Here is a 27,742-nt window from a genome sequence, read left to right as displayed (position 1 = left end):
CCAGAAAACCTGGCAGAACCTGCTCTGGCTGCGGTCAACGGGGGTCAAGGAGGAACTCCAGGAGGTGAAGAGCCAGCAAGCCTCACTCTTTCCCCCAGAGGGCTCCAAGATCATCTTCCAGTCCAGAGTCCACTCCATGGGGCAGGATGAGATGTGTTCACATTTCTTCTTCCAAAAGGGTGCACAGAGAGAGCTCTGATCAGCAGCCTGAAGTAAAAAGACGGCTCAATAAAATCATCGCCGTCCAATATTTTGAGGACCAGCAAACCCTTTCATGCTGGATTGTATGACGTGAAGCCCACGGACAGCACAGCCTCCCAGTCCTTCCTGTCCCCTATCACGGAGGTCTTAGACAACAATACACGGGACAGACTGGACAAATTGCTAAGGCCCTCGAGTCCTTGGAGAAGGGCAAGACTCCCAGAAGCGACAGCTTACTGGCTGAATCGTATTCGGCTCTGTGGGACTGGTTTGGCCCAGACCTGCTAGAAGTGTACGAGTATGCTTCTGGATGGCAGTATGTCAGAATCCATGAGGAAAGGCATCTTCAACCACATCTGCAAGCAGAAGAGGGAAGGGAAGGAAATTAGAAATTGGTGACCCATCTCGCTACTGAATGTGGACTAAGATTCTGTCCAAGGTCATTGCCAATCGGGTGAAGACTGCCCTGGAGATGGTGATCCACCCTGACCTCTGACAGCCTCGTGCTACTCAGGGATATGACTGAGTATGTACAGGACAGGGATATGGATTCCTGCCTCATCAGTCTGGACCAGGAGAAGACATTTGACAGGGTATTGCATACCTATATGGTGAATGTGCTCTATAAAACGGGGTTTGGGGAGAGAATCCGCAACTGGATCCAACTGCTGTACACGAAACATCAGTAACACAGTTTCAATCAATGGGTGGGAATCAGAAAACTTACCAATTAAATCTGGATTTGGGCAGAGCTGCCCTCTCTCCTCTGCCCTGTTTGTGTCTTGCATAGAACCCAGCAGGAAGGATGCAGGCATAAGCGAAATGACGATCCCAGGCAGTGGAGGCATTCAGGTCAAAGCCTGGACGATGTCACCGTCTTTTGCTCAGATCCACTGCTGTTGCGCAGACTGATCAACATCTGTGACCAGTTTGAACTGGCCTCAGGAGCCAAGGTAAATCATGGCAAGAGCGAGGCCATGTTCTTTGGGAGCTGGGCTGTCTGATCCTTTATCCCCTTCGTCGTCAGGTCAGACTGCCTGAAGGTGCTGAGGATATGGTTCGGAGGACCAGGGCATGCGTTAGAAACTGGAAGGAGTGAGTGGCTATGGTGAAAAGAAAACTGGGCATATGGGAGCAACACTCCCTCTCCATTGTGGTTAAGAACCTGGTCATCAGGAGTGAGGCGCTCTTGGTGTTACTTTACTGCCCATTCCTCACTCCTGCGCGGTGGCAATCACCTGAGCCATCTTTCGCTTTATCTGGAGGTCGACAATGAATCATGTCCGCAGGGACACGATGTACAAACCTCTAGGTAAAGGGGGAAGAACATGCCCAACATCATCCTCATCCTGATGGCCACCTTTGTGTGCGACTGCATCAAGCTGTGCGTTGACCCTCAGTGCGCAAACACCAAGTGTCACTACGTGTTGAGGTTCTACCTGTGCTCAATGTTGCGAAGGATGAGCCTGGCCACGCTGCCGTGGAACGCTCCAAGTAGTTGGACCGTGCCATACCACCTGTCCCTCGTGGAAAAATTTATGCAGAAAAACAACTTTGACCACAAGTCCATCAGGCAGTGGTCGGTCAATATCATCCTAGAAGCCCTGCAGGAAAAGGAGATGGTGCATCCTGGCAGATGTTCCCTGAACAGTCTGTCAAAGTCATTTGCCAGAATGCCTCATCGCCAGAACTTTCTAACAAACACCAAGACGTAGCTTAGCTGGTGGTGAGAAAGGACCTCCCCGTCAGATCCTTCACACCAGGAGTTTCACCCGCTCCGCACATTGCCCTTTGAAGTGGCTGTGGTGGGTAACATAACATTGTACACCTCCTTGTGGAATGTGACTTTGCAAAGAAGGTCTGGAGAGAGATGCAGTGGTTTTTGTCCAGGTCCTTCCTGAGCAGTTCCATGACACAGGTCTGTGCTCTACAGGGTCTTCCAGGGGGACACACCGAGAGAAACATCAACTGCAGCTGGAGGATCATCAACTCAGTGAAAGACGCTCTTTGGTCTGCCCAAAACTATTGGTCAAAGAATTGCCCCCAACTGAGTGTTGCAGACTGGCACATTCCAGGTCCAGGGCTATGCGCTGAGGGACGCACTAAAGCTTGGGGCATCTGCCACAAAGGCATGATGGGGAAAGGTCACTGTCTAACTCCTTGCAGCCATAGTGCATAGTGGCTGGGAATTGAATAGATCCCTCGGGCTATATGACTTGCATTGAACGTATGCAGTGAATACTACGTGTATCACAATTGCATTGAAGCACCTCAGAGTGCAACATGATCTACGTAGACAGTGCAATGGTAGTTAAGTTGTCTGACTGTAACGATCATGTTGAAATGTCTGTAACGTTCACTGATCGTATTGAAGCACCTCATGATCTATGTGGAAAAGTTGAATATGATTGCACTTTGTGAGATGGCCATTTTGAAATGTATTGTAATGCTCTTTCAGGTATTTTATGAATAAAAAAACTAAAATCATAGTTAAAAAACATACACATTTGACAGTTACGAAAGAAAGTGCTGTTAATAGGCAAATACAGAAATCATTAGCAAATTAAGCCACTATATTGTTTTTTTGTTGGTTTTCCTTTCATTCGTTAACAATGATATCACCAGTCAATATCTAAAAGAAAGAAAAAAGCAAAATACTGCGAATGCTGGAAATCTGAAACAAAAACAAAAATAGCTGGAAAAACGCTTGAGGTCTGACAGCATTTGCGGAAAGGAACATAGTTAACGTTTCGAGTCTGTCTGACTCTTCATCAGAACTAAAGAAATATAGAAATGTGGTGAAATATAAGCTGGTAGAGGGGGATGGGACAGGTAGAGCTGGATAGAGGGCCAGTGATAGGTGGAAGCAAAGAAGAGATTGCCAAAGATATCATAGACAAAAAGGACAAAGGGGTGTTGATGGTGGTGATATTATCTAAGGAATGTGCTAATGATGACATTAAGGGTGAAAGCAAGACAAACAAGTGGCAGATGGCCCTAGTGGGGGGATGGGATCAAAATGGGCTAAAAGGTGGAGATAAAACAATAGATTTAAAAATAGATGGGAAAAAAATATATAAAATATATAAATTATGGGAAAAAAGGGGATCGGAAAGGGTGGGGATGGAGGAGAGAGTTCATGATCTGAAGTTGTTGAACTCACTGTTAAGTACGGAAGGCTGTCAAGTGCCTAGTCAGAAGATGAGGTGCTGTTCCTCCAGTTTAGGTTGAGCTTCACTGGAACATTGCAGCAGGCCAAGGACAGACATGTGGGCTTGAGAGCAGGGCGGTTTGTGGAAATGGCAAGCGACAGTGAGGTCTGGGTCATGCTTTCAGACAGATCGAAAGTGCCCACACTATGTCAACAGTTTCCAGTTGTCTGGCCCCAACCCCTTCCTCTTAATCATGGACACCCAATGCCTCTATATCTCCATCCCCCACCAGGATGGTCTGAGGGCTCTCCGCTTCTTCCTCGAAAACAATCCCCATCCACCACTGCTCGCCTCCGTCTGGCTGAACTTGTTCTCTCACTGAACAATTTCTCCTTAAATTCATCTCACTTCCTCCAAATAAAAGGTGTGGCTATGGTTACCCGTATGGGCCCCAGTTATGCCTGCCTCTTTATGGGGTATGTGGAACATTCCTTGCTCCAGCCCTACTCCAGCCCCCTCCCACAACTCTTTCTCCAGTAAATCGATGACTGCTTCGGTGCCACTTCATGCTCTCATCTGGACCTGGAAAAATTTATTAATTTTGCTTCCAATTTCCACCCATCATTTTCACATTGTTCATCACTGACAGTGCCCTTCCCTTCCTTGACCCCTCTGTCTCAATTTCTGGTGATAGACTGTTCACCAATATTCATTACAAGCCTACCGACTCCCACAGCTACCTCGACTACAGCTCCTCACACCCCGCTTCCTGTAAGGGCTCCATCCCATTCTCTCAGTTCCTTCGCCTCCGTCGCATCTATTCTGATGCTACCACTTTCCAAAACAGTTCCTATGACGTCTTCCTTAACCGAGGTTTTTCACCCACGGTGGTTGACAGGGCTCTCAACCGTGTCCAGCCGATCTCCCGCACATCCACCCTCACTCCTTCCTGTCCCTCCCAGAACCATGATAGGATCCTGCTTGTCCTCACTTATCACCCCACCAGCCTCCACATTCAAAGGATCATCCTCCGCCATTTCCAGCATGATACCACCACCAAACATATCTTCCCTTCACCCACCCACCCCCAGCAGCATTCCCCAGGGATTGTTCCCTCCGGGACACCCTGGTCCACTCCTCATTCTCCCCCGACACCTCAATCCCCTCCCACTGCACCTTCCCATGCAACCACAGAAGATGTTACACCTACTCCTTTACTTCCCCCCTCATCATCGTCCAAGGGCCCAAACACTCCTTTCAAGTGAAGCAGCACTTCACTTGCACTTCCCTCAATTTAGTCAACTGCATTCACTGCTCCCAATGCAGTCTCCTCTACGTTGGAGAGACCAAACGCAGACTGGGTGACCGCTTTGCAGAACACCTTCGGTCTGTCCGCAAGCATGACCCAGACCTCCCTATCGCTTGCCATTTCAACATGCCACCCACTCTCAAGCCCACGTCCGTCCTTGGCCTGCTGCAACGAAGCTCAACGCAAACTGGAGGAACAGCACCTCATCTTCCGACTAGGCACTCGACAGCCTTCCGTACTTAACAGTGAGTTCAACAACTTCAGATCATGAACTCTCTCCTCCATCCCCACCCTTTCCGATGCCCTTTTTTTCCCTCATAATTTATATTTTTTAAATATATTTTTCTTTTCCCACCTATTTTTAAATCTATCGTTTTATCTCCACCTTTTAGCCCATTTCGATCTCCCCCCCCCCCAAAACTAGGGCCATCTGCCACTTGTTTGTCTTGCTTTCTACCCTTAATGTCATCATTAGCACAGTCCTTAGATAATATTACCACCGTCAACACCCCTTTGTCCTTTTGTCTACGACATCTTTGGCAATCTCTTCTTTGCCTCCACCTATCACTGGCCCTCTATCCAGCTCTACCTGTCCCATCCCCCAGCTTATATTTCACCACATTTCTATATTTCTTTAGTTCTGATGAAGAGTCAGACAGACTCGAAACGTTAACTACGTTCCTCTCCGCAAATGCTATCAGACCTGAGTTTTTCCAGTTATTTTTGTTTTTGTATACAAGAAAGAATTTTCCTTATCTTTCATGATTCAAGGACACCAAAGCAGTTTACAACCAAACAAGACTTTTGAAGTGAAGTCACTGTTGTAATGTAGGAAACGTGAAGCCAATTTGCACACAGCAAGGTCTCAAACAGCAATGAAATAAAATGACCGGGTCATCTGTTTTGGGTGTTGGCTGGCAGAACAGATGCTGGCCAGGGCATCAGGAGAACTTGCCTGTTCTTCTTCAAACTAGTGCTGTGGGATTTTTCTACCTCCACACAAAGGGGCAGAAGTTTTAAAATCTCATCCAGGAGACAGCACCTCAGGCAGTGGAGCAGCACCCTAAAGTGTCAGCGTGGATTATGTACTCAACTCCCTAGAAAGGACTTTAAGCACAATCTTATCAAGGCAAGTGTGTTAGCACTGAGCCAAGGCTGACAAAAAAAATGGAATACACAAGGCATATTTCACTCAGGGAATAAATTGCACTTTTGCAACTGGCATTGACTAAAAGTCAAACAAAATAAAGCTCCATCTTTTCATGATGGAAAGAACACATTACCAATGCCATAAACTCATCTATACAGAGAGCAAAATGAATGGCTAGGTAGTTGACTAGTGTATTCCCCCACCCCCTCTTGGTTATCTATATAGGATTTGAATAGTTAAAGCCTGAAGATGACCTGCCATCCAATATACATTTGAAGTAAAAAGAGAAAATGCTGAAAATATGATGGATTTTATACTGTTTAAAGTGGGTGTGGAGCAGGTGGAACAAAACAGAAGGTCAGGGATAGGTGGGAGCTCAGGAGAAATTTGACAAAGATGTAATGGACAGAAGGCAAAGGGATTGTTAAGGCCAAAGAAGGTGCTGACAGTGGCATAAAAACGGGATACCTCTATGTGCATGCATGGGAGGAGCGGGAGGAGAGAAGAATGGGGGAACAATTGGATTTTAAAAAGGGGTAAAGATGGAGGTGTGTGTTCTGGTCAGAAGTTGTTGAACTCAATGTTAAGTCCAAAAGGCTGTGAAGTGTCTAAATCAGAAGATGAGCTGCTGTTCCTCCAGTTTGCATTGGGCTTCACTGGAACACTGCAGCAGGCCAAGGTTGGACATGAGCACAAGATGGTGTGTGGAGATGGCAAGCAACAGGAAGGTCTGGGTGACGCTTGCAGACTGAACAAAGGTGTTCCACAAAGCAGTTACCCAGTCTGCGTTTAGTCTCCGCAATGTAGAGATGACCGCATTTGGAGCAACAAATACAGTGGACCAAATTGAAGGAGGTGCAAGTGAAGCACTGCTTCACCTGAAAGGAGGGTTTGGGGCCTTGGACAGCGAGGATGGAGGAGATGAAGGGGCAGGTGTTGCAGTTCTGCATTTGCATGGGAAGGTGCCGCGGGAAGGGGGATGAGGAGTTGGGGCCTATGGAGGAGTGGATCAGGGTCCCCTGGAGGGAATGATCCCTATGGAATGCTAGTGGTGGGGGGAAAGAGAGAGGGAGAGATGTGTTTGGCGGTGGCATTGTGAGGACAGGGGACCCTCTCATGGTTTTTTTGGGTGGGGGTGGTAAGAGGTGCAGGAGATGGCTCAGACATGGGTAAGGTCCTGAGAACCCACAGTGGGGCAAACCTTTGCTTCAGGAAAAAGGAAGACATGTCAGAAGTGCTGTTTTGGAAGGTAGCATCATTGGAACAGATACGACAGAGGTGGAGGAACCGGGATTATGAGATGGAGCCCTTACAGGAATCAGGGCTTGAGAAGCTATACTTGAGATAGCTGTCGGAGTTGGTGGGCTTGTAATGAATATTGGTAGACAGTCTATCACCAAAAGTGGAGACAGAGAGGTCAAGGAAGGGAAGAGTCAGAGATGGGCCATGTGAAGGAAAGATTTGTATTGATACTACTCTTACAGTAAAATACAGCAACAAACCATCTCAATGCCCCAGGAATCTAAAGCCCTCCCTCCTGCACCATCTCACCAGCCATACATTCATCTGGCTTTATCCTTCTGTTCCTACACTCACTATTGCATGGCATTGGGAGTAATCCAAAGATTACTACCTTTGAAGTCCTGCTTTTCAATTTCCTACCCAACTTCCTAAAGTCTGCTTGCAGGGCTTCATTTCTCTTTCTTCTTAGGACCACAACCTCTGGCTGTTCGCCTTCTCCCTTCAGATTATCCTGCAGCCGTTCCGTGACATCCTTGACCCTGGCAGCAACGTACCATCTGGAGTCATGTCCACGGCCGCAGAAGCACCTGTCTACTCCCCTAACGAATCCCCTACCACTATTGCCCTCACACTTCTGCCCCCCCCCCCCCCCAAAGGCAGCTGGACCACCCATCAGTGCCATAGCCTTGGCTCTGGTTGGCGTCCACAGAGGAACCGTCACTCTCACCGTTTTCCAAGGCTACAGAATGGTTTGCAAATGAGATGCACTCACAATCTGCCTGGTCCCCTTTTTCTATCTGACGGCCACCCACTCCCTCTCTGCTTGCACTTCCTTAAATTGCAGTGTAACCACATCTTGAAATATGCTATCCATGAACCCCTTCAGCCTCATGAATGCACCGTAGTGCCCCCAGCTGGCACTCAAGCTCCAAAACCCAGAGCTCAAGTTTCTCCAGTTGGAAGCACCTCCTGCACACATGGTCATCCAGACCACCAGAAGCATTTGGGATTTCCCACATAGCGCAGGATATGCAAATCACAGGACTGAGCTCCCCAGACATATCTTAGCTAAATAGAATATGGACCCTTGCTTTTGTTTTACCCTTACTCCTACTTGAGTATAGACTAGATGCTAGATCCTCTAGATAGGCCAGATCCTCTAAGTGCTCCTGACTGCCTGTTCTAGGGTCCTCCTCTTGCACTCTCCTCTCTGGTACATACAGCCCAGCAAGTTCTGTACAGATTCCAGCCCCTTGTCATACTATGGTAGAAGGACATTAGAATGTGACCAATCCTGTTCGAGCCCTTACAGGGACGGCTCCAAGCTTTAGGGCACCTAAGTACGAGGCCCTGGACCTTAGAATGTGCCATTCTGCAATTTGCAGTCATGGACGACTCTTTGCACTGGAAAACCAATAAGTTTTGGCTAGACAAAAGAGCATCTTTCACTGGATTATTGGTCCTTCAGCAGCTATTGCTGTTAGTCTCAATGTGTGCCATTGGGAACGGCCCATAGAACAGAGTTCTGCATTAAGGAGCTGCTCAGAATGAACCTTAAAAACCACTGTGTCTCTCTCCAAGCCTTCTTTGAAAGAGCACAGGATGTGGATGATGGTCTCTTCCTCCCATAGCTGCCTCGAGGACAGTGCGTGGAGGCAGTAAGGCTCCGGGCTTGTAGGAAGGATCTATTGAAGGACCCTTCTCACCACCAGCTAGGCCTGGTGCTTGTTTGAAAGTTTTAGCAATGAGGCATTCTGCCAAATGACTGTCAGTCTGTGTGGGGAACCATCCAACAGGCTTTGCAATCTCAATTGACCACAAGTCCATCAGGTAGTGGCCCATGTGTAATGCCCTTGAGGACCTGCAGGAAAAGGTGCTTTTCTGCATAAGCTTTTCAACAGGGTTAGGGGGCTCAGCATGGTCCAACTGAACGGAACATTCCATAGCATTGTGGCCACACCCATCCTTCACAACACCAGGACAGATAGAGTCTCAGTACAATAACACTACAGGCTACACTGTTTAGATAGCAAAATTACAGCTGAACATTTTGAGATAGCTCAACCCAACCCAGCCTGTTCAATAAACACAGGCTCCTGGCATCACCTGAGCCTGAAGGAAGCTGAACGAGATTCAAGTTTCCACTTCTACTTCAAGTATTATTAATTTGTAACTTGTCCATGAGAAATATCACACCCGAGTTGAATTCCATTTTTTTTTTATCTCGCAGCTGCACAAGTGCTCTCCTGTGATCCTCCCTTCCTCTTGAGGACCTGTAAACACCTTTTCTTTTTTAAAAAGCACCACTGTAATTGGTTACCTCAGCACACATGCAAATTGAACATTGCAGCCTCTGATGTTGAATGGAAAATTCCCAGCATCTTTGCTGTTGACGGTCTCAAAAACTAGACATAAATCAAATAAGAGAGACAAGAAATAGCGAAGGAAAGTATTCACTGGCAGGAATGGTAAATGGGTCCCCTGTCAGTAGGACTGAGTATAAATTTAGAAATAACGGAGGTTGGTAAGAAAGGTGCAGCTAAAATCATTGGTGATCTTAATCCAAATATATAGATTGGTGGCAGAAATAGCCTGGATCAGGGTTGGGGAACCTAAAGCTCAATTTCATCTGGCCCGCAGCAAGACTTCTAAAAACATAGTGCCTTCAAAATAGCATTTATAGCATTGTTACAAATGTGCTTTGGATAAAAGCATCAGTTAAATTACTACAATAATATTTAATAATACAATACAGTAAAGTCCCACCATTCGCAGGGGTTCCATTCCCACGAGATCGCGAAGGTTGAAATCACAAATGGAGAACACAGTTTATAGTGGAACTGAATTCTATATGTTCTAGCCATCCCCAAATTTCACATTTTTACATAATGAAGTCAATAAAAACTATTAAATGGACAATTTCTTCAGTAAAATTGTCCTCAACAAGAAAACAGGAACAATTTAAAATTACATACCTGTAGTAAATTTACAAGTCACGGTACTGTACAGTACAGGTACCGTATTTTGAGAATGGACGTAGGTGGAGTGGGTGACATGGCTGTTGCAAGGCTTTGATGTGGACGATTGGATGAGAAGACCATTGTTATTGTTGACTGCTTCGCCTTTCATTTTTCAATTTTGTAAAGTTCTCTGTAAGGAGCTATAGCTGTCAATCATTCTACAAAAGGTGACGCTTCTTTCCATGCTTATATCATGGTCAGTTGCATGTTTTTTCAAATCTTTGGCTGACCTTATGCGATCTATCATCACCTAAGTTGCGAACAGAGCCTTTTTAGGCTCTTCTTCCCGCTCCTGTTTAGGCTCATTTAATCTCATCAGTTCAACCAATTCTTCTGTAGAGAGTTCCTCTTGATGAGATTGAAGCAACTCATCCACTTCAGCTGTGGTGATGTCTTCAAATCCCACCCCTCCAACTTGTTTTGCCAAGTCAATAATCCTGGCCACTTTAGCTTCCACACTGGGGAGCCCTGTGAAATCATTCACAGCCTCATGCCAAAACTTCTTTTCTAGCAGGCATTTATGGTTGAAGCTCTAACTTCATCCCATGAGTCCTTAATTGTGCCTACTGCTACGAGAATGTTGAATTGCTTCCAGCGATCAGAGACTGTGGTTGAAGAGTCTGCTTCCAGGAGATGGAAGGACATGGCTGAAACTTCTTCAGGTGCAGTAAGTCTTGAATGAGGCAATGACTCCCTGGTCCTTGGGTTGGACAAGTGAGGTTGTATTTGAGGGTAAAAAACAAAATTTCAACATCTGGATGGTTCTCGGCAGGTTCTTCACCCTCAGATAAACGTGGGCCTCTGGCAGGAAGGAACTGGCAAACCAGACTGCTGCTGTAACCCAGGCATTGCTGTTAGCCTTCCAAAAGACTGGAGGATGAAATTTATTTTTCCTTTTGAAAGCTTGAGGGTTTTCTGATCTATAAACCAGCACTGGTTACGTTTAAAACCAGCCACATTAGCACATAGCAGAAGTGTCAACTTGTCCTTTTTTCTGCTTTAAACCCAGGAGCTGTGTGTCTTCTTTTGAAATGTAAGTCCTCCTTGGCAGCTTCTTCCAGAACAGGCCAGTTTCACTGAGTTGAAGGCCTGCTTTGCCTTGTAGCCTCTCTCCTCAATGTATTCCTGCAGCACCTTGGAGAAACTCTCCTGCAGCTGCATGATCAGCTGAAACAGCCTCCTCCACTAACTTCATATTATGCAGCCCAAAACGCTTTTCAAGCCTTCCCATGCTGGCTGGGAATTGTTTGGAAAAAGGAGGAAACACCTTCTGCTGCACCCTCATGATCACTGGTGACACTAGGACTACCCTCCTTACTACTCTATATTCTGGTACAATTCAAGGGTTTTGTTTCAAATGACAGAACCCATTAACTGGGGTCCTCCTTTGATGCTGATGCTATATCCATATGTTGATTAACTTCCCCATTCCCTCCAAGTGTGGGTCTCTCTCGCCTGCTCACAAAAGTTAACTTGACAGTACAACTACTAGAAACACTAACATTGGCCCTTATTTTGTAGATTCATTCACAGAGTATTTCCTGGCTGGCATGGAAGCACTTGCACCACTTTGCAATCTATCTAGGACTGTGACTTTGTTCAAGTGTCATCACCTTCCTGGGATGTTTTCTGCTTGGCTCTGACTCACATTTTTAAAGTGCTGTACTGCCTTGTAACTGTGCTGCAAAAATACTGCACTACTGTATAATCTTGTAAATCATGGCAACCCATGTGCACATGGAGACTGCATATGTGCAGTGAAGGGACTTTGCAGTGCACACTTAGAGAAGAGAACAAACAGTTTTTTATGGCTTCTGATATAAGGAACAGTAAGCTCTTTATTAACCTTGTGGGACCATGTGCATGTGTGCTATTTAAATGTCACTGTGCACTTGTGGCTAGGCTACATGAACTTGAAGCACAGAAACAGCAAATTTGCTCAGCTCAAAGATCTGCAAAAAGCGGTAAATCTATGCCTCTCAAGTGTCTTTGTTTTTTTGGTTTGACTTTTCCAGATTGTGACATTTTTAATCATGGATGAGCGAAGTTTCAGGGGCACAAACTGCGACTGGAATACACAAACAGATTTGCACAGGTAAACAAAATAACAAAAAGGCTGGTGGGGGTGCAAACGGCAGGAGTTGACTGTATTCAAAAATTCAGCCATCGCATTTAAACAGATGAGTTGAACGTTTCTGCATTCTCTCTGAAATAACTAAATGAAGTTGATTTTTGTGCATGTGGCCCACAACTGATTTTGTCTACGTGTGAATGGCCTGTGAAAAGAAAAAGATCCTCCTGACCAGTGGTGGGGATTGAGTTCACAGAGTCCATATGGGACAGTTTCTTAGAACAAAATGTTCTGGGACAACCAGGACTTGAAAAATGTGTAATGAGACAGGATTAATGATGTCATAGTAAAGAATCATCTAAGTAAGAGTGATCATAACATGAAGAATTTCACATTCATTTTGAGGGTGTAAAATTTGGGTCTGAAACTGACATTTTAAACTTAAAGGCAATTGCAGGAATAAGATGACAGAGTTAACTAAAGTGGACTAGGAATATAGGTTGAAAGCAAGATAGTAGAGAAACAGTGGCAGCCATTTACAGAGATATTTCATGATATATGCCATTGTGAAGGAAAGAGGCGATGAGAAGGATGCACCATTGCAGCAAAGGAACATAAGGATGGTACCAAATTGATTAAGACATATAATGCTACAAAGATTAGTGATGGCCCAGAGGATTGGAAACTTTTTAGAAACTAGCAAAGGATGACTAAAAAATTTTAAAAGAGGGAGAAAGCGAGAGAACTAGTAGGAAATATAAAAACAGTGAAAACACCATATCAAGTAGCTAAAGTAAGCGTCGGTCCCATTGGGGAATAATGGGAAACAAGGAAATGGCAGCAACTTTGAACCCAAGTATTTTGTATCTGTTTTCATAGTAGAAGACATGGAAAGCATTCCAAGAATAACAGAAAAATCAACAGGTTTAAAAAAAGGGAGGGAGGAACTTAAAAACAATGATCACTAGATAAAAAGCAGAGTAAACTGTGTTAACTGGCACTCAACCAGAATTCTCTAGTAACTGGAATTTCTGATAGTTCAATTTTTTTTTAAAAGCCAGTCACTTTCAGTCAGGTAATGTATTCTTCAAAAAAAAAACTAACAATAAACAGACTGGAAATCTGCAGATGTGTTCTCAGGCCTTCCAGTGAAATTATTAAATTATTGGGTCAGTTTTGGTTATTGTGCCTGAACAAGGATATACCGCTTGAAGCGACTGTTGGGGAAACCAACAGCTGATTTTTTTTTAAAAAAAGCCCATCTGAAGGTCATGACGTCAGCTTGGTCCTCAGTTGTGGTGGTTTTCACTGTAATGCCCTGCTGTGCTGGGGCCCTAGACTGCCCAGCTGCTTCCCCTCTCCCCTCGAAGACAGAGCAGCACCTTGCCCGGTGTCTGAAGTCATATATCTCCCAGTTAACTACATTTTTGATTAACTGGCACCACCTATTCCCAAGCATGCTGGATAACAAAGATTTTACTGTAGGAGGAAAACTAACATGACTAAAGACTGACAAGTTCTCTGGACCTGATGGCCTGCATCCTTCGATGTTAAAGAAATAAAGGGGCTGCAGAGATACAGTGGATGCATTGGCTGTAGCCTTCCAAAATTCCCTAGACCCTGGAAAGGTCCCAGCAGACTGGAAAGCCGCAAATGTAACACTTCTATCCAAGAAAGGTGGAAGACAGAAAGCAGGAAACTATAGACCAGTTAGCCTAACATTTGTCACTGGGAAAGTGTTAGGATCCACTACTGAGGAGATAGTATTAGGACATTTAGAAAATCATAATATAGTCAGGAAAAGTCAACATGGTTTCATGAAATGGAAAATGAGTTTAGCTAATTTATTAGAGTTCTTTGAGGATGGGTGAGTAAAGAGGAACCAGCAGATGTAGCGCATTTGGGTTTCCAACAGGCATTTGATAAAAGGTGCCACAGAAAAAGTTACTGCACAAGGGGTGATATATTAGCATGGATAGAGGATGGCTAACAAACAGGAAACAGAGTCAGGATAAATGGGTCATTTTCAAGTTAGCAAACTATAACCAGTAGAATGCCACAGGGATCAGTGCTGGGGTCTCACCTGTTTATGATCTATATTAATGAACTGGATGAAGGGAATTGACTATATTGTGGCCAAATTTGCTGTTAATAGGTAGGAAAGTAAGTTGTGAGGATAAAGAGAGTCTGCAAAGGGATGTAGATAAATTAAGTGAGTGGGCAAACAATTTGCAAATGGAGTGTAATGTGGGAAAATGTGAACTTGTCCACTTGGGCTGGAAGAAAAGCAGAATATTATTGAAATCAAGAGACTGCATAATTCTGCAGTACAGAGGGATCTGGGTGTCCTTGTACATGAATCACAAAAAGTTAGCATGCACATACGTATGGCAAATAATTAGGAAGGCAGATAAAACGTTGGGCCTTTTTTGCAACGGGGTAGAGTTTAAAAGTAGGGAGGTCTTGCTACAGCTGTACAGGACATTAGTCACGCCACACAGAGTACTGTATATAGTTTGGTATCCTTGAGGGATATAATTGCATTGGAAGCAGGTCAGAGAGGTTTACTAGGCTGACTCTTAGAATGAAGGGGTTGTCTTATGAGAAATGTTGGGTGTACTAGGCCTATACTCATTGGAATTAACAAGGTGATCTTATTGAAACATAAGATGCTAAGAGGGTCTTGACAGGGGAGATGCTGGGAGGATGTTTCCTCTCATGGGGGAGATCTTGAATTACAGGGCACAGCTTAAAAAAAAGTCCTCCATTTAAGACAGAGGGGGAATTTTTTCTCGGAGGTCGCTAGTCTTTGAAACTTTCTATCCCAGAGAGCAGTGGAGGCTGGATCATTGAAAATATTCAAGGCTGAGTTGGGCAGATTTTTGATCAGCAAGGGACTTAATGGTGGACAGGCAGGAAATGGGGGACAGGCAGGAAAGTGGAGTTAAGGTCACAATCAGATCAGCCATGATCTTACCAAATGGCAGAGTAGGCTCAATAGGCCAATTAGCCTACTCCTACTTCCTACGTTCTTATTCTGGTCAACACGGTAGAGACACAAGCCAGATCTATAGATCTTTAGCATAATTTTCAAAGTGCTCTGAACTAGTTGACGGAATCACACAGAATACAATTCATTGTCCAGTACAGATTCTCCACCCTTACTAGCATGCAGACCAGCAAGTTTGCAGCTGCAAAGAATTCCCATCATACAGCAATCTTGCTGTGTTGCATATATTTAAGCAGAGAAATCTGCTTGCATGTGGCAGTCTTAAAATTATATTCACTGAAATCTCCATTCTTAAACCAAACTATTTTGATGAGAAGTAACCAAAAGCATTGGATGCTTAGTTTCAAGAATAGCATTATTATGGTTTTTTGGTAGAGTGTCAAGCCAAACTAACCTTGCAAGAAAAAAGCCATACAGTACACAGTTTGAGCCCTTACACATCCTTTACAGGTAGGCCACTTCACTAAAATATACATGGCAATGATTTTTATTTAAATCTGCACATTAATAACAGAAAAACACCCAACTAAGGCAGTGCCAAAGATTCCCCGCTAGCACCCCTATGAACAAAGCTTTCAGACTGTAGCTGTATTTGGTGATCTAGGTTGCAGCAATCAACATCAAAATGATAGCACTGTGTGTACAGGAAGCATGCATGACATTAAGTGCATGAGCTCAAACTGCCTTATGAAAACTGGCACGTTAAAGCCTAACTATAATAGCACGGGTAGCCATGCCATGAAATTTGAACAATAGAGTCAGAAATCTTCCAGCTTCTGATCTTCACTCTCAGTTACACGGTGAGACCCAGAGATAAGAGAACGTAAAAATAAGGACATCAAAAAAGGGATTGGTCAGTTGATGCAGACAAAGGAATTTTTGACCCAAAGAGAACTGAATGAAATAGGTCAGCTAATAAGCCTAATTAATCTCAGATAAAAAGTGCAGGAAAGCATGCAACATTTACATTAACCAATGTATATGCAAGTAAAGACTGCAAAACACCATACAACATGCACATCAACATATCTATTAAAAAGGACTCTTCATACAGAACAAGCCTTCATGGAAACATATGATATCACCACCAAGAAAAATGCAAAAACATAAAAGGTTGTAATAATTTTATCCATTGAAATAAACAAGGTTAAATGGGGGAATTGAGTAAACAGTGAAAGATTGATACTTTTGCTTTGCGAATCAGTCAAGGGGCATAAAAACTTGGGATTGTACAGTATAATGGGAAGGCTACAAAATAGTTAATAGAATGTGAAATGTTTTCGTCAGTGACAATAGAAACCAAGCCAATTATGGACATTAAGAAAAAATAGATAAACACTTTTAAAAAGATTGTTCCAGTAGTTACAACCAAGCAGTGGTTCAAATTGCCTCCCTTTATACCTAAAAGGGTATATAATACTGCTATCCAATTTTTGTAATTGGAAAACAGCAAATTTTACTCAATTGTTGCAACAGCATCCTGGTGTATATATGCCTGTCATGAAGAGATTAATGTCCATATTATTGGAAATTATTTTAAAATTGGAAATGTTTTGGGGTCTGAGTCTGTGTGCGTGGCTTAATTGGATTAACGCCAGCAAGTCTGGGTGCTTTGATGCACAGCAGTTTGAGATGTCAATTAGATAAACGTAAGGATAGAAGATAAAGAGTACATTTGCATTTGCTGAATAAACCATTCAAAAGAATGGGTAAAATCTTGCACCTAGCTAGGAGCCACCAAGCAATGTGTTTATATTACTAATAAAATTGGTGTAATGAAAAGATCATTGTTGGCAGAGATAAAATTTTTTTAAAACCTAGTAATACAATGAAAAATTTACATTCAAAGGGAAAGCTGGGTATAAACCAAGAGGAGCTTGTGAGAGTCAGGTGCATTAAACATCTAACCAGCCTGTAAACCTACAACTGTCTGCAAAGGAACCAAATTGCAAGGGACCTCATTTTGAATTTATACGGTCAAATGTGCTTTGCCTGTCTGTTTAAAGTCTATGGGTTATTGTTGCCTTGGTGAAGATTTACCTGGGAGTGATTAATTTGGGGATTTGTTTAAAAGTTAATATGATAGTAATTTGTAGGCATGTAGTGTGTGTTTAATTTCTTGTTAAATTAATAAATGTTTAATTTAGTTTTATATAAAAAAAACCTGAGGTTTGGTGGTCTTATTACTGAATTCAGAGCTGCATCTCAAACATACCAATTGAAAATATAGGTTATGACAGTTGTTCAAGTTTCCCTCTGGGGTTTAAACAAGTCAGCCTTTACCAACTGCTGTATCATAATAACGCCACAATGCTTAAAATGTTTTTAATTTGAAATGGTCTATGCAGGCAAGGAAATGTCATTTTATAAAATTAATGGAGCTTTTACAGTAGTGTACCCAATATCCATATAGCAACCATTTCAGTAAACACATCAAAATGTTGTAACACTTCTCTTCCCTCCCCCCACCTTTCATAAAAAAAGCTAAAAGTTTGAGCAACTGCTGACAATTTAGCACAATCTTATTCTGAAAGACAGGGGATGGTTGATATCGAAGTTATATTTATAAGTAGGTTCTTCTGAAGAGATTGAGCACAATGTTGGCACATAGATGCGGGAACTTTTACTCTGTAGCTGGCTGTGTTATACTTAAGCTGCCAAGGCTTGATTCTTCAGATGAAAACGAATCGTTTCAATCCATAACACATTTTGCATCTTGAAAAAAATTAGTGCATTTCTATGTCACATTTCAGGCCAAACACCTTACAGCCAATTAAAATATTTTTGAAGTATCGGCACTGTTGTAAAGTAGGAAACACATCAGTCAATTTACGAACAGAAAATTCCACAAATAGCAATGCGATAATGATAATGAACAAGTATATTATTTAAAAAGTAATGTTGGTGAAGCTAACCACTGGATTCTCTTTAGTTGCTGAATCCTGTCAAGATACACTTAATAGCAATAATTGAGACCATAAAATTGGAATACTCCAAAGTGAGAACTGCCAAAATGAAGCTCATTTTATAGAATCATGATACAGTGCATGAGGCCATTTGGTCCATCGTGCCTTCGGTTAATTAATCCCACTCTTCTGTTCTTTCCTTAGCCCTTCAAATTTTTAGAACAAAACTCTCTTTTTTGAATGTTACTATTAAATTTTCTTTCACCAGAATACATAGAGTGCATTCCATATCACAACTCACTGAATAAGGTTTTCTTCATCTCACCTCTGGTTCCTTTCATGCACTAAATAATTACTGAGGAACATACATCTGATTGGCTGCTTAAGATTTTACTCCAAACAGTGTTTGTGTGATCAAAGAAATACATCAGGAGAACTCCAGATTTTGAGGGTATTAAAAAAAGAAACAATTTCGCAAACACAACAGCTCAACTTCTGGTTAGGAACCACACTGCCCCAAGTAATGCTTGTATGAAATTATTTTTCACTGATCACTTAAAAACAAAATTATCATGCAGAAAGCTACTGAACTCGTTTCTGTTCAGGCCTGCAAATACCCATTAAATTCAATTAACTTAAATTGTTGGAGATCACAGATTTTATTTGTATCAAAAGGACTTGCTGCTACACAAAAAGTTAGAGCATTGCAACAATTTAGAGTTGGAAAGACACCCAAAACTGTACTATACCTACATTTCAGCAAATATCTTGCCGCTGCAGTCAAAGCACCAGGTCATTTAGCACATACAATGTACTTTAAAAGGTATTCAATTTTTTAAAAAAAACTTTAGATTCTCTTCCCCACAGAAGAAACCCACCACCCCCCATGTTCATGCTAAGATTAGAAAACAATAAAAACCTTAAAAGCATAAGGATTACCACCATCCCACTATTTGCCACAGTACAACATCACAGTGAAATATTGTCAATTACTTATTTTGCACTGTCACTGCATGTTTCCTTATGGTACTCATATTGCACACTAGGAAAAAAGGCACTCAATAGCCAATTCTGCAACCATTTTTGCGCTTTACTATGCAGAATTCCAAGTGCTCTTCCCAGAATTTCTAAGACAGAAAAAAATCAAAAATAGCACTTGCTTGTTTCTCCACATTCCTACCTTTACAGTTTTGCAAAATGAGTGCTAACACTTGAAGCCAAACTACAAAACCTCAACCAGTAAATTGTCCATGGCGCTGCTCATGACCAGTTGGCGGCTTCACATCCTCTGCCAGTGGTGATCTGATCTACCTTCAGATGCTTTGACAATACTATTGCACTGCTAGTTGTGAAACACAGTAGTGCAATAAAGTCAGAGCATCCGTCAGCAGCAAGCCTGAAAAATTCTGTAGAACTTTCAACCGCCCCACCACAATGAATCTGTAAAGCAATCAATCAATCTTAAAGCACTAAGCCATTTCCTACATATATTAGCAACCTCAAATACTTCTGTTGAAAATTTCTATAAATAGTATCACATCTAGATATGATTTCTTTGATATTTAAAACATAGTAATCACTCAGCTCTAAACATTCTTCCTAAACTCATGTTTTAAGTATCTAGTTTAAAAGTAATATTGTTTACTTAAAAACAATCTCAACTGTGAGGTTGTCAAAACAGGAGAATTCAAATCTCAATTTAGCTAGAATATCTCTAACATCCTAACGTGTTGGGATAATTAAGATTACTAAAAAGGATTAATCAGACATTCAAGTCTAGAATGGGAGGCTTCTTGCTATCACATTAACCCAAGACTAATTATATACAGTTCATGTACCATGTGACTAAAACAGAAATTTAAGTTTATGAATTAGATTACCATCAACATGAAGTAACTAAGGGCCATTTACTTCTGTCTCACATAACAAATTTCTCCTCAGCAGGTCAACATGATTAAGACCAGCAAGCCTTTGTGTTTGGCAATCTCAGTTGGCAGCTAAATGTGCAAAAAGCCTTGGAGATCTCCCTACTCTCACCTTGTTCCAGTAGCAAAATGTATGCCTGAGTACTCATTATTCCACAGCAGCTCCCGTTGGTGTTCTAATACAGAGGTCAACCCAATTTATTTTATATGCAACACTCTCAACAGTTAAGGTTTACTACTTCAAAGCAGTAAATGTGTTAGGTGTGCCTTATGAGTTTCTTTGAGTTTTGTTCCATTAAACTGGACGAAATTTTACAGCATTATACAATTACTACTTGCATTTCAAACAAACAATGCAAAATTGCAATTTTTTTCACTAGTGATGATATTTTAGAATCAAAGAATTGTTACAGCGCAGGAGGCAGCCATTTGGCCCATCATGTCTGCACCTGGCTTTCCAAACGAGCAAATCACCTAGTGCCATTTGCCCACCTTCTCCCCATAAACCTGCATATTCTTCCTTCTCAGATAAGGGTCTAATTCCCTTCTGAATGCCTCGATTGAACCTGCTTCAGTTAGACCTGAACCGAGAACATCCTGCTCCTGGCTTGTCATCCCACATCCAGAATCAGCTTGACAATGTTCTGGACACTAATCCAACCCATCAGTGGATGGTTGAATTTCAATGAGATCACAGAAGGGCTCTCATTGTTCAATTTGGACAATCTGTAAATAGAATATGGCCAGGGATAGCACTGGAATTTTCACACATGCTGTAAAACATGATAATTAGCGGGTAATCTTTTAATTACTCGCTAGATTCCTTTACATATTAAAAAAAAAGTGCTCAGGTGTTTTCGCAGTAAGGCCTGAACATATAACTCAGGTCTACCTCACTGAGGGTTGGGGAACTACAGGTATTAAGCAAGATCATCTCAGTTCTATAAATGCAGACTTAAATGTTAATAAAACCCTCTGGGGTGCACTTGCACATAACACTCATGAAATTACTTTGCACCGACTCTGATGTAGTGAAATTTCAGGGATTCGCATTTGCCACATCAGGCCTCAAGTTTTATAATACAAAACTTCAATGTATTGGGAAACCACTGTGCACAAAGGATATTGTTGTGGTATAATGCTCCCTTAAGATGCCTGTCAAATCACATTAAATTTCGGTTCATCTTCCTAATGGAGCAATGGGTTGATTTCTTGCAAGGGTTTGCATTCTCAACACACCCATGGCATCACCCATCCAAATTATTTTAAATAAAAATTAATTGATGCGCATGCAGATTCATGATTTTAATTTATAGCACCAGATTTTCTAACTTTTTCCCAAAACTACCTCACCATAAAAATGGTACCAATATTCATCAGCTCCAAGTTACCCACCAACAAAATTTCCAGTGGCGAATCACCCACTCCTCTGCAAGCAAGTCCTTTTGGGGGGAGGAGGTGGTGGGAGGGGGCAGGAAGAGGAGGTGGGGAGCGGGTGGGGGAGGTCCACCAAACTGTAGCCCATACCTGCAACATTGACCTGGTCGCCAGCCAATGCCCTTTTAATATTGCACTGCTTTTTTTCTGTTATCACTAGTAGTACAACATAAAAAGGGCACTGGACGAACGGACAAAGGGCATCAAGTTCGATGGTAGAGTTTCCATTAGACATCACAAACATCAAAGCTGGAAAATAAAATCAACTTTAATCTGGTACAACCTTCAACCATCAGGATGGGGAAGCAAAACCTTATGAACTATACTCCAATGCCAGTTAGGCACTACAGAATAGAGCCACAATTGCAGTCCTCAATACACCGATACTTTAACACCAAGAGGTTTAATGGCTCATACTTGTGTTGGAAGAACTTAATTTTTAAATTCAAAAAGTGGTTTACACATCAAATCTGATTAAGACAGAACAAAAAAACTAGGCGTACCAAGATCAAAAATACTGTTTGTTTACTTTCAGGACATGCACTAAATGTGAAGCAATTTTAGCAAATGCAATTTAATAAAATGCTCTTCTGAAAGTATCAACTTCTTAAATGTCATAGTTCCATAAGTATTGGACACCCTTGAGTCTCTCAGCCTATTATTTGATTGACAGCAACCATCAACAGGCTTCATGATGAGAGGGAGCACCATCCCACCATCCCACATGTCCAAAAAGACATGTTTGCTGATCGAGAGTTCCCAAGTCCTCTGCAGCACCCTCCACTGCTATCCCAGCTGAGACAAGCTCACTCAGCACAGACCAGAGATCAAACGCACCAGGAAGATCCCATACATGGCTCAGCTGCTTCTTTAGATAGACTAGCCGAGTCAGTGAAGATAAATATTTTGACATCTTGACAAATATATTGAGGCAAATGATTGTTCTTCAGTTATAATCATAAAACATACAGCATTTGTACATTATTTTTCTCAGATACTATATTTGCAATGAATTAATCAATTTTAAGAGACATCACATAATATAGCTACACTCTGTATAAGCAAGAATGTGGGGAAAACGAGTACAGCGCACCATTTAAGTTCATAAAAAGGGACAATAAATATTCACCTTTACACAGCACATAGTCCAATATATTTCAATAATGGCAGCAGAATTCATCAGTAACATAGACCCAGTGATCCAAAACAGGTGATCTTTTAATGCTTCACTTAGAATGACTCAGCGACAGATCTTTTTTTAAAAAATCCTTTCTTAAAAGGACCGTGTTGGTCAAGGGGTATAGGCCAGAACACAGGGAGAACTCTCCTGCTCACTGAATAGGGCCATGGGAGCTTTTGCCACAGGAAGACAGGGCCTCAGTTTAACGTCTCATCAGGAAGTCAGCACTACTGATCTATCTGCTCATCTCACTACTTTCATCAGAAGTTAATAACTTATTAAATCTTGGCCCTGTCCATTTACTATTTTCAGAATTCTAAAGAATGGCTAGTTCAGTGACCTTTAGCCAAAGTTTTATCAGACATGAAGTGCCTCACTCAGTCTTTCTTCAACCCAAAAATCATTGCTTTGTAAAAAACAAGCTTTCCAATATTAAGATCTGCATACATTTATCTCTCAGAACACTAGCATTTTATAGGTTTGTCACCAATCATAAGAAAAGGGTGTATCAATTCAAAATAGATTCAACAAGAAAAGGTTGTCCTACTTTGAAATGAATCTGAGGCTGTTGTATTAAGGATTGAGAATCTTAAGTCTATCACATTGATCTACACGGTTTTAATTTTTCTTTTTCATCTCACCTCACGTAACTACAGTTGTGGTTCAGGTTATCAATTATCATGCTCACCCATGCTGAGCATCCACGGAGCCTATAGCTCTTCCTACATAATGATCAAGCAGTGGGCTTTTCCTAGTTAGACAGTGAACAATTTAAAATGGAACTGCTTAGTTGCAGTGTTAGAGGGCATTTGAAAAACAATGGATCTGCTCCTGGGTCCTGACATCTAATGCAATGGGTGTGAATTTTTAAATAAGATTTTCTCAAATATAAATACAGGAAATGCTCGACAAAGTTGCTGTAGCAACAGCAAACTTTTACAGCCATTTCTCACTACAATTTTAATTTAAATTCATTAAAGCACAAAGGGAAGTTTTTTTTTAAACAATGTAGTGTTACAGCAATTTAAATCATTTGTAACATTTTGTCAATTAATAATAAAAAAAATTAGGTTCAGTTATGCACAAAAAAATTAGTCAAAGATTTTCCCTGCTGAAATGCATGCTCCACAAAAGAAAATAAATACTTAAGAATATGACACTACAATATTGCAAATCCCTGCTTCCAGCAAAGTTTAATGAAACAGCACTTCTGATGCAACATTTCAGTCTTTTACACATGCATTTTCAGAAAGGCACCAGCTCCTTGGAGAGGGCCTTTTATGTTTTAAGTTGGTATTAATTAATGCAATATACAAGAGCTTGTAGAGAAATGTCCCATCTCACAAAACCAAGGCAAGCGATGGATATCAGGAGCTTTAAAACAAAACATTCTGCAATGGCTTCTTTCCCTCTCTAGCACTGTTACCCCTGGTGTCCTGAGAACTGATTCTTGGTCCCCCTCCTATTTCTTATCTACATGCTGCAACCTCAGTGACATTATCTGAAAATCCAAAATCGGTTTTCACATGTATGCTGTCGACACCCAACTCTAACTTACCACCACTGCTCTCGACCTCTCTCCACTACCTCTAAATATCAGACTGTTTGTAGGACATTCAGTACTAGTTGAGTAGAAATTTCCTCCACTTAAATATTTAAAAGATTGAAGCCATTATTTTTGCTCCCTACCACAAACCTCATCCCTCTCCCTAACAACTCTGAGGCTGAACCAGACTGTTTGCACCCTTGGTGTTATAGGTGACATAAAGATGAGCTTTCAATGATATCTGTCATCATTGAGACCACCAACATCACCTGACTAACCTGCCTTAACTCACATACTCCCAAATCCTTCTTCCATGCCTTTTGTTAACTTGAGACTTGACTATTCCAGCACACTCCTAGCTGGCCTCACATATTCTACCCTCCTCAAACTCAAGGTCATCCAAAACATGCCCTTACTCACACTAAGTCCCATTCACCCATCACTCGCTGACCCACACTGGCTCTCAGTTAAGTCATGCCTCAATTTTAAAATGCTCATGCTCATTTTCAATCCCTTTATGATCTTAGCCATCCCTATCTGTAATCACCTCAAGAAAGGTTTGCATTTATATAGCACAGCTCACACTGACCAAGAGCCAAAGAAGTATTTTTGAAATACTGTTGTAATTTAGGAAACACAGTAGCCAATTTGTGCACAGCAATGTCCCACAAACAGCAATGTGCTAATGACATGGTAATATGTTTTTTGAGGAAGTAATATTGGCCAGGGCATCAGGGATAAGTCCCTGCTCTTATTCAAAATAGTGCCACCCGAGGGTACAGACAGTTGCTTAACATCTTGGTTTAATCTCTCACCCGAAAGATGCATAACTGCACTCATCTAATCTTGAGTATCCTCGATTTTTACTTCTCCACCATTGGTGGCTATGCCTTCAGCTGCCTAGGCTCTGAGCCCCGTAATTCCTTCACTATGTTCTCCACCTGTCTCGCCTCCTTTAGGACTCTCCTTAAAACTTACCTCTTTGACAAAGTTTTTGGCCATTTGCCCTAAAACCACCTTACATAGTTCAGTGTGAAATTCTGGTTTATAATGCTTCCATGAAGCACCTTGGAACATTTTATTACAGTAAAGGCATTAGATAAATACAAGCTGTTGTGATCGAGAAAGGGAGGAGCCAAAACACGCACACATCCAATCCTACAAGGAACACACCTTCAAAACAAGGATATAAAACCCTGAGTAGATATTGCCAACCCCTAAAAGTACCATGCATTTATGTACAGCCATTTTTAACCTTGAAACTAAAGTTCTGCCGTAAATTATATTAATAGTCATTCCTTAGTTAGAACTTGAGTACTGCTGTTAAAAAAAAACACATCGAAGCTGTCCATCTTGTACTGAACAGGACACTTCACAAGAATACAAGGGAATAAGGGAAAACAACAATTTATACTGTATGTGAAGAGTGTTGATTGGTTGGCAAGTGGACTCTGATTGGTAGAGGTGTTGTCATTGAGAATGCACTAGTGATGGTGGCTGACAGTTAACTGCCAAGCATGCTTTGAAATTTAAACTTGATCCTGACTCCTCAGGACAATGCCTTGACCAATGAATCAGGGAATGGCTCACTTATTTTGTTTAGACGAAGCAGGCAGAATATGTGTACATGTCCTTCCTGTCTGCAAAGAACAGGGCCCTGTGTATTATTATATATAGTTTCCAGTACATGCAAATGTGCCACATTATCAGTCACCATCACTGGTGCATTCTCCATGGCAACGCCTCTACCAATTAGAGTCCACTTGCCAACCAATCAGCACTCTCTTCATATACAATATAAATTGTTGTTTTCACCTCATTGTATTGTTGTGAAGTGTCCTGAGTACAAGACAAAAAGCTTCGACATCTTTTTCAGCAATACTCGAGTTATATTAATTTTTACAATACACTCATACAAGTTTTCCTCAACAAAGAACTTAAAAAGATAGCAAAATACCTCTGAAGCTTAAACAATTTTTCAATAAGTGCTTTCTACTATCAAACACTGGCTCTTAGTGAATTGTACTAATTGCAGTGAGAGCTCAAAATAAAACTGTCTCCCCCGACACAACTTAGTTTCAAGGGTAACTAATAAAAAAATTACAGACCTCAGAACTTCATCCACAATTGCTAAACTAACCCCTAAAATTTCCCACTTTCAGCTCTGCCCTAGACAGATGCCGAACAGGGCATACGAGAACCAAGAGTCTTATATGTAGAAGCAAATTTAATCACAGATCTGAGCGTTGCACAGATGAAAATGTTTGACAAGTAACATGACCATACTTTGTGCGTATGCCAGGATAGAACATACTGCATAGCTCTGGCAACGTCAGCAGTGGGTCTAAACTTCAGCCTGCCTTACACAGTAGAACACCACCCACCCCCCCCCCCCCCACCCCCTTATCCCCAAACTCCTGAAGGTGTTTTTTTTTGTGTGAAGTTAAAGAGGAAAATAAGTCGAGGTAACATTGCATTTGTCCAAAACCGATGGTTCCACTCGGCTTCTGGAGCTCAAATGCTTCGCGTCTCATTTAGCTGGCCAAATAAAATGGTGAATCATCGGTTCAATGCAGGGGAATGGGTACAATTCCCTAGGAGAAAGAGCTTCCAACAGTGAAATGCTGCAAACAAGCATGTAAAACATACAACTACAATACCCCTCTCGGGGGCGCGCACACGAGCTTCTCCTACTATTGGGAGGGGTGAAGAAGAATTGCCGTCGGACAAGATGCACCGGAGCTCATTTGTCTTCTTTAATCAGTTTTGTTGCTTGTAAACAAAGAAAAAGGTACCAAATCAAACACACTACCAAAAAAACCCAATGAAATTAATAATCTGGTCGACATTTTAAAACAGGCGGGTCATATGGACGCGCGCAACGCAGCGACTAGCTGTCAACGAGCAGTTCGGCGGATAACAGCAGCGGCGCGGGGGAGGAGGAACGTGCGGGGGCAGGTGGTTCGTCGGGAAGGCGCACGCCGCGTCGTCGCTTAGCGCTCGAGAGGCAGCTGCTCCTCTCACTACAGGACGCGCGCGCGCTCGCGAGAGGGGAGGGGGGCGCGCAGGAGCCGAATGAAGAACGGGCGCGAGCGACAACACACGCCGGGAACGCCTCGCCCATCCTCCCATCGCACCCCGCACTCCTCCAACCCGCACGATTCACCACAGAATCGCAGCTATTTCTCGAATTCGAACTAAAACCCGACGCTCTTGAGGTGATTCCATTCGGAACGCAAAAAGGAGTCAAACCTGCCGCTACCCAGAGGTGGAAAAATCCCACTCCCGCCATTTTCGCACCCAGTTACCCGGATGCAAATCAGGACGGGGCTTTCAAACAAATTAAAGTTTCAACCGAAAAAAAACACCGATCGCGCGCGCGCAGAATTTTTTAAACTTTTTTCCCGCGACCGCGAGGTTTTACTCTACCCAATGCAATAGGTTTCTTTTGATGGAAGCCGATCTCCACCATTAAATATTTTTTTTTAATTTTTAAAAAATCCTCTTACCATCGCTTCCAGCTTGTTGACCGCGGCCTCCATATTGAATAGTTTACATTCCGAAGGCAAACCGATAAAGGCCCCTGAAATAAG

At 42.2% G+C, this 27,742-nt stretch overlaps 1 protein-coding gene across 7 annotated transcripts in view; it reads right to left on the bottom strand.

The window, feature by feature from the left end:
* ska2 (spindle and kinetochore associated complex subunit 2) overlaps positions 1-27,727 on the bottom strand; it is a 58,637-nt gene extending 30,910 nt beyond the window's left edge. For 4 of the 7 annotated variants that reach the window (XR_005944213.1, XM_041197569.1, XM_041197572.1 and 1 more), the window contains exon 1: positions 27,659-27,727. Coding sequence is in view for 3 of the 7 variants with exons in the window: in XM_041197569.1 (XP_041053503.1) it covers positions 27,659-27,691 (33 nt within the window). In the remaining 4 variants the exon portion in view is untranslated. Of the gene's footprint in view, positions 1-19,241; positions 19,361-26,843; positions 26,922-27,401; positions 27,427-27,658 lie in introns of those variants that run through there. The other 3 variants (XM_041197573.1, XM_041197576.1, XM_041197574.1) reach the window with 3 other exon arrangements.
* Between the last annotated feature and the right edge of the window lie 15 nt (positions 27,728-27,742).

Source organism: Carcharodon carcharias, chromosome 10 (assembly GCF_017639515.1).
Source record: "Carcharodon carcharias isolate sCarCar2 chromosome 10, sCarCar2.pri, whole genome shotgun sequence".
Taxonomy (NCBI): Eukaryota; Metazoa; Chordata; class Chondrichthyes; order Lamniformes; family Lamnidae; genus Carcharodon; species Carcharodon carcharias.
This window is presented reverse-complemented; position numbering and strand designations above follow the sequence as displayed.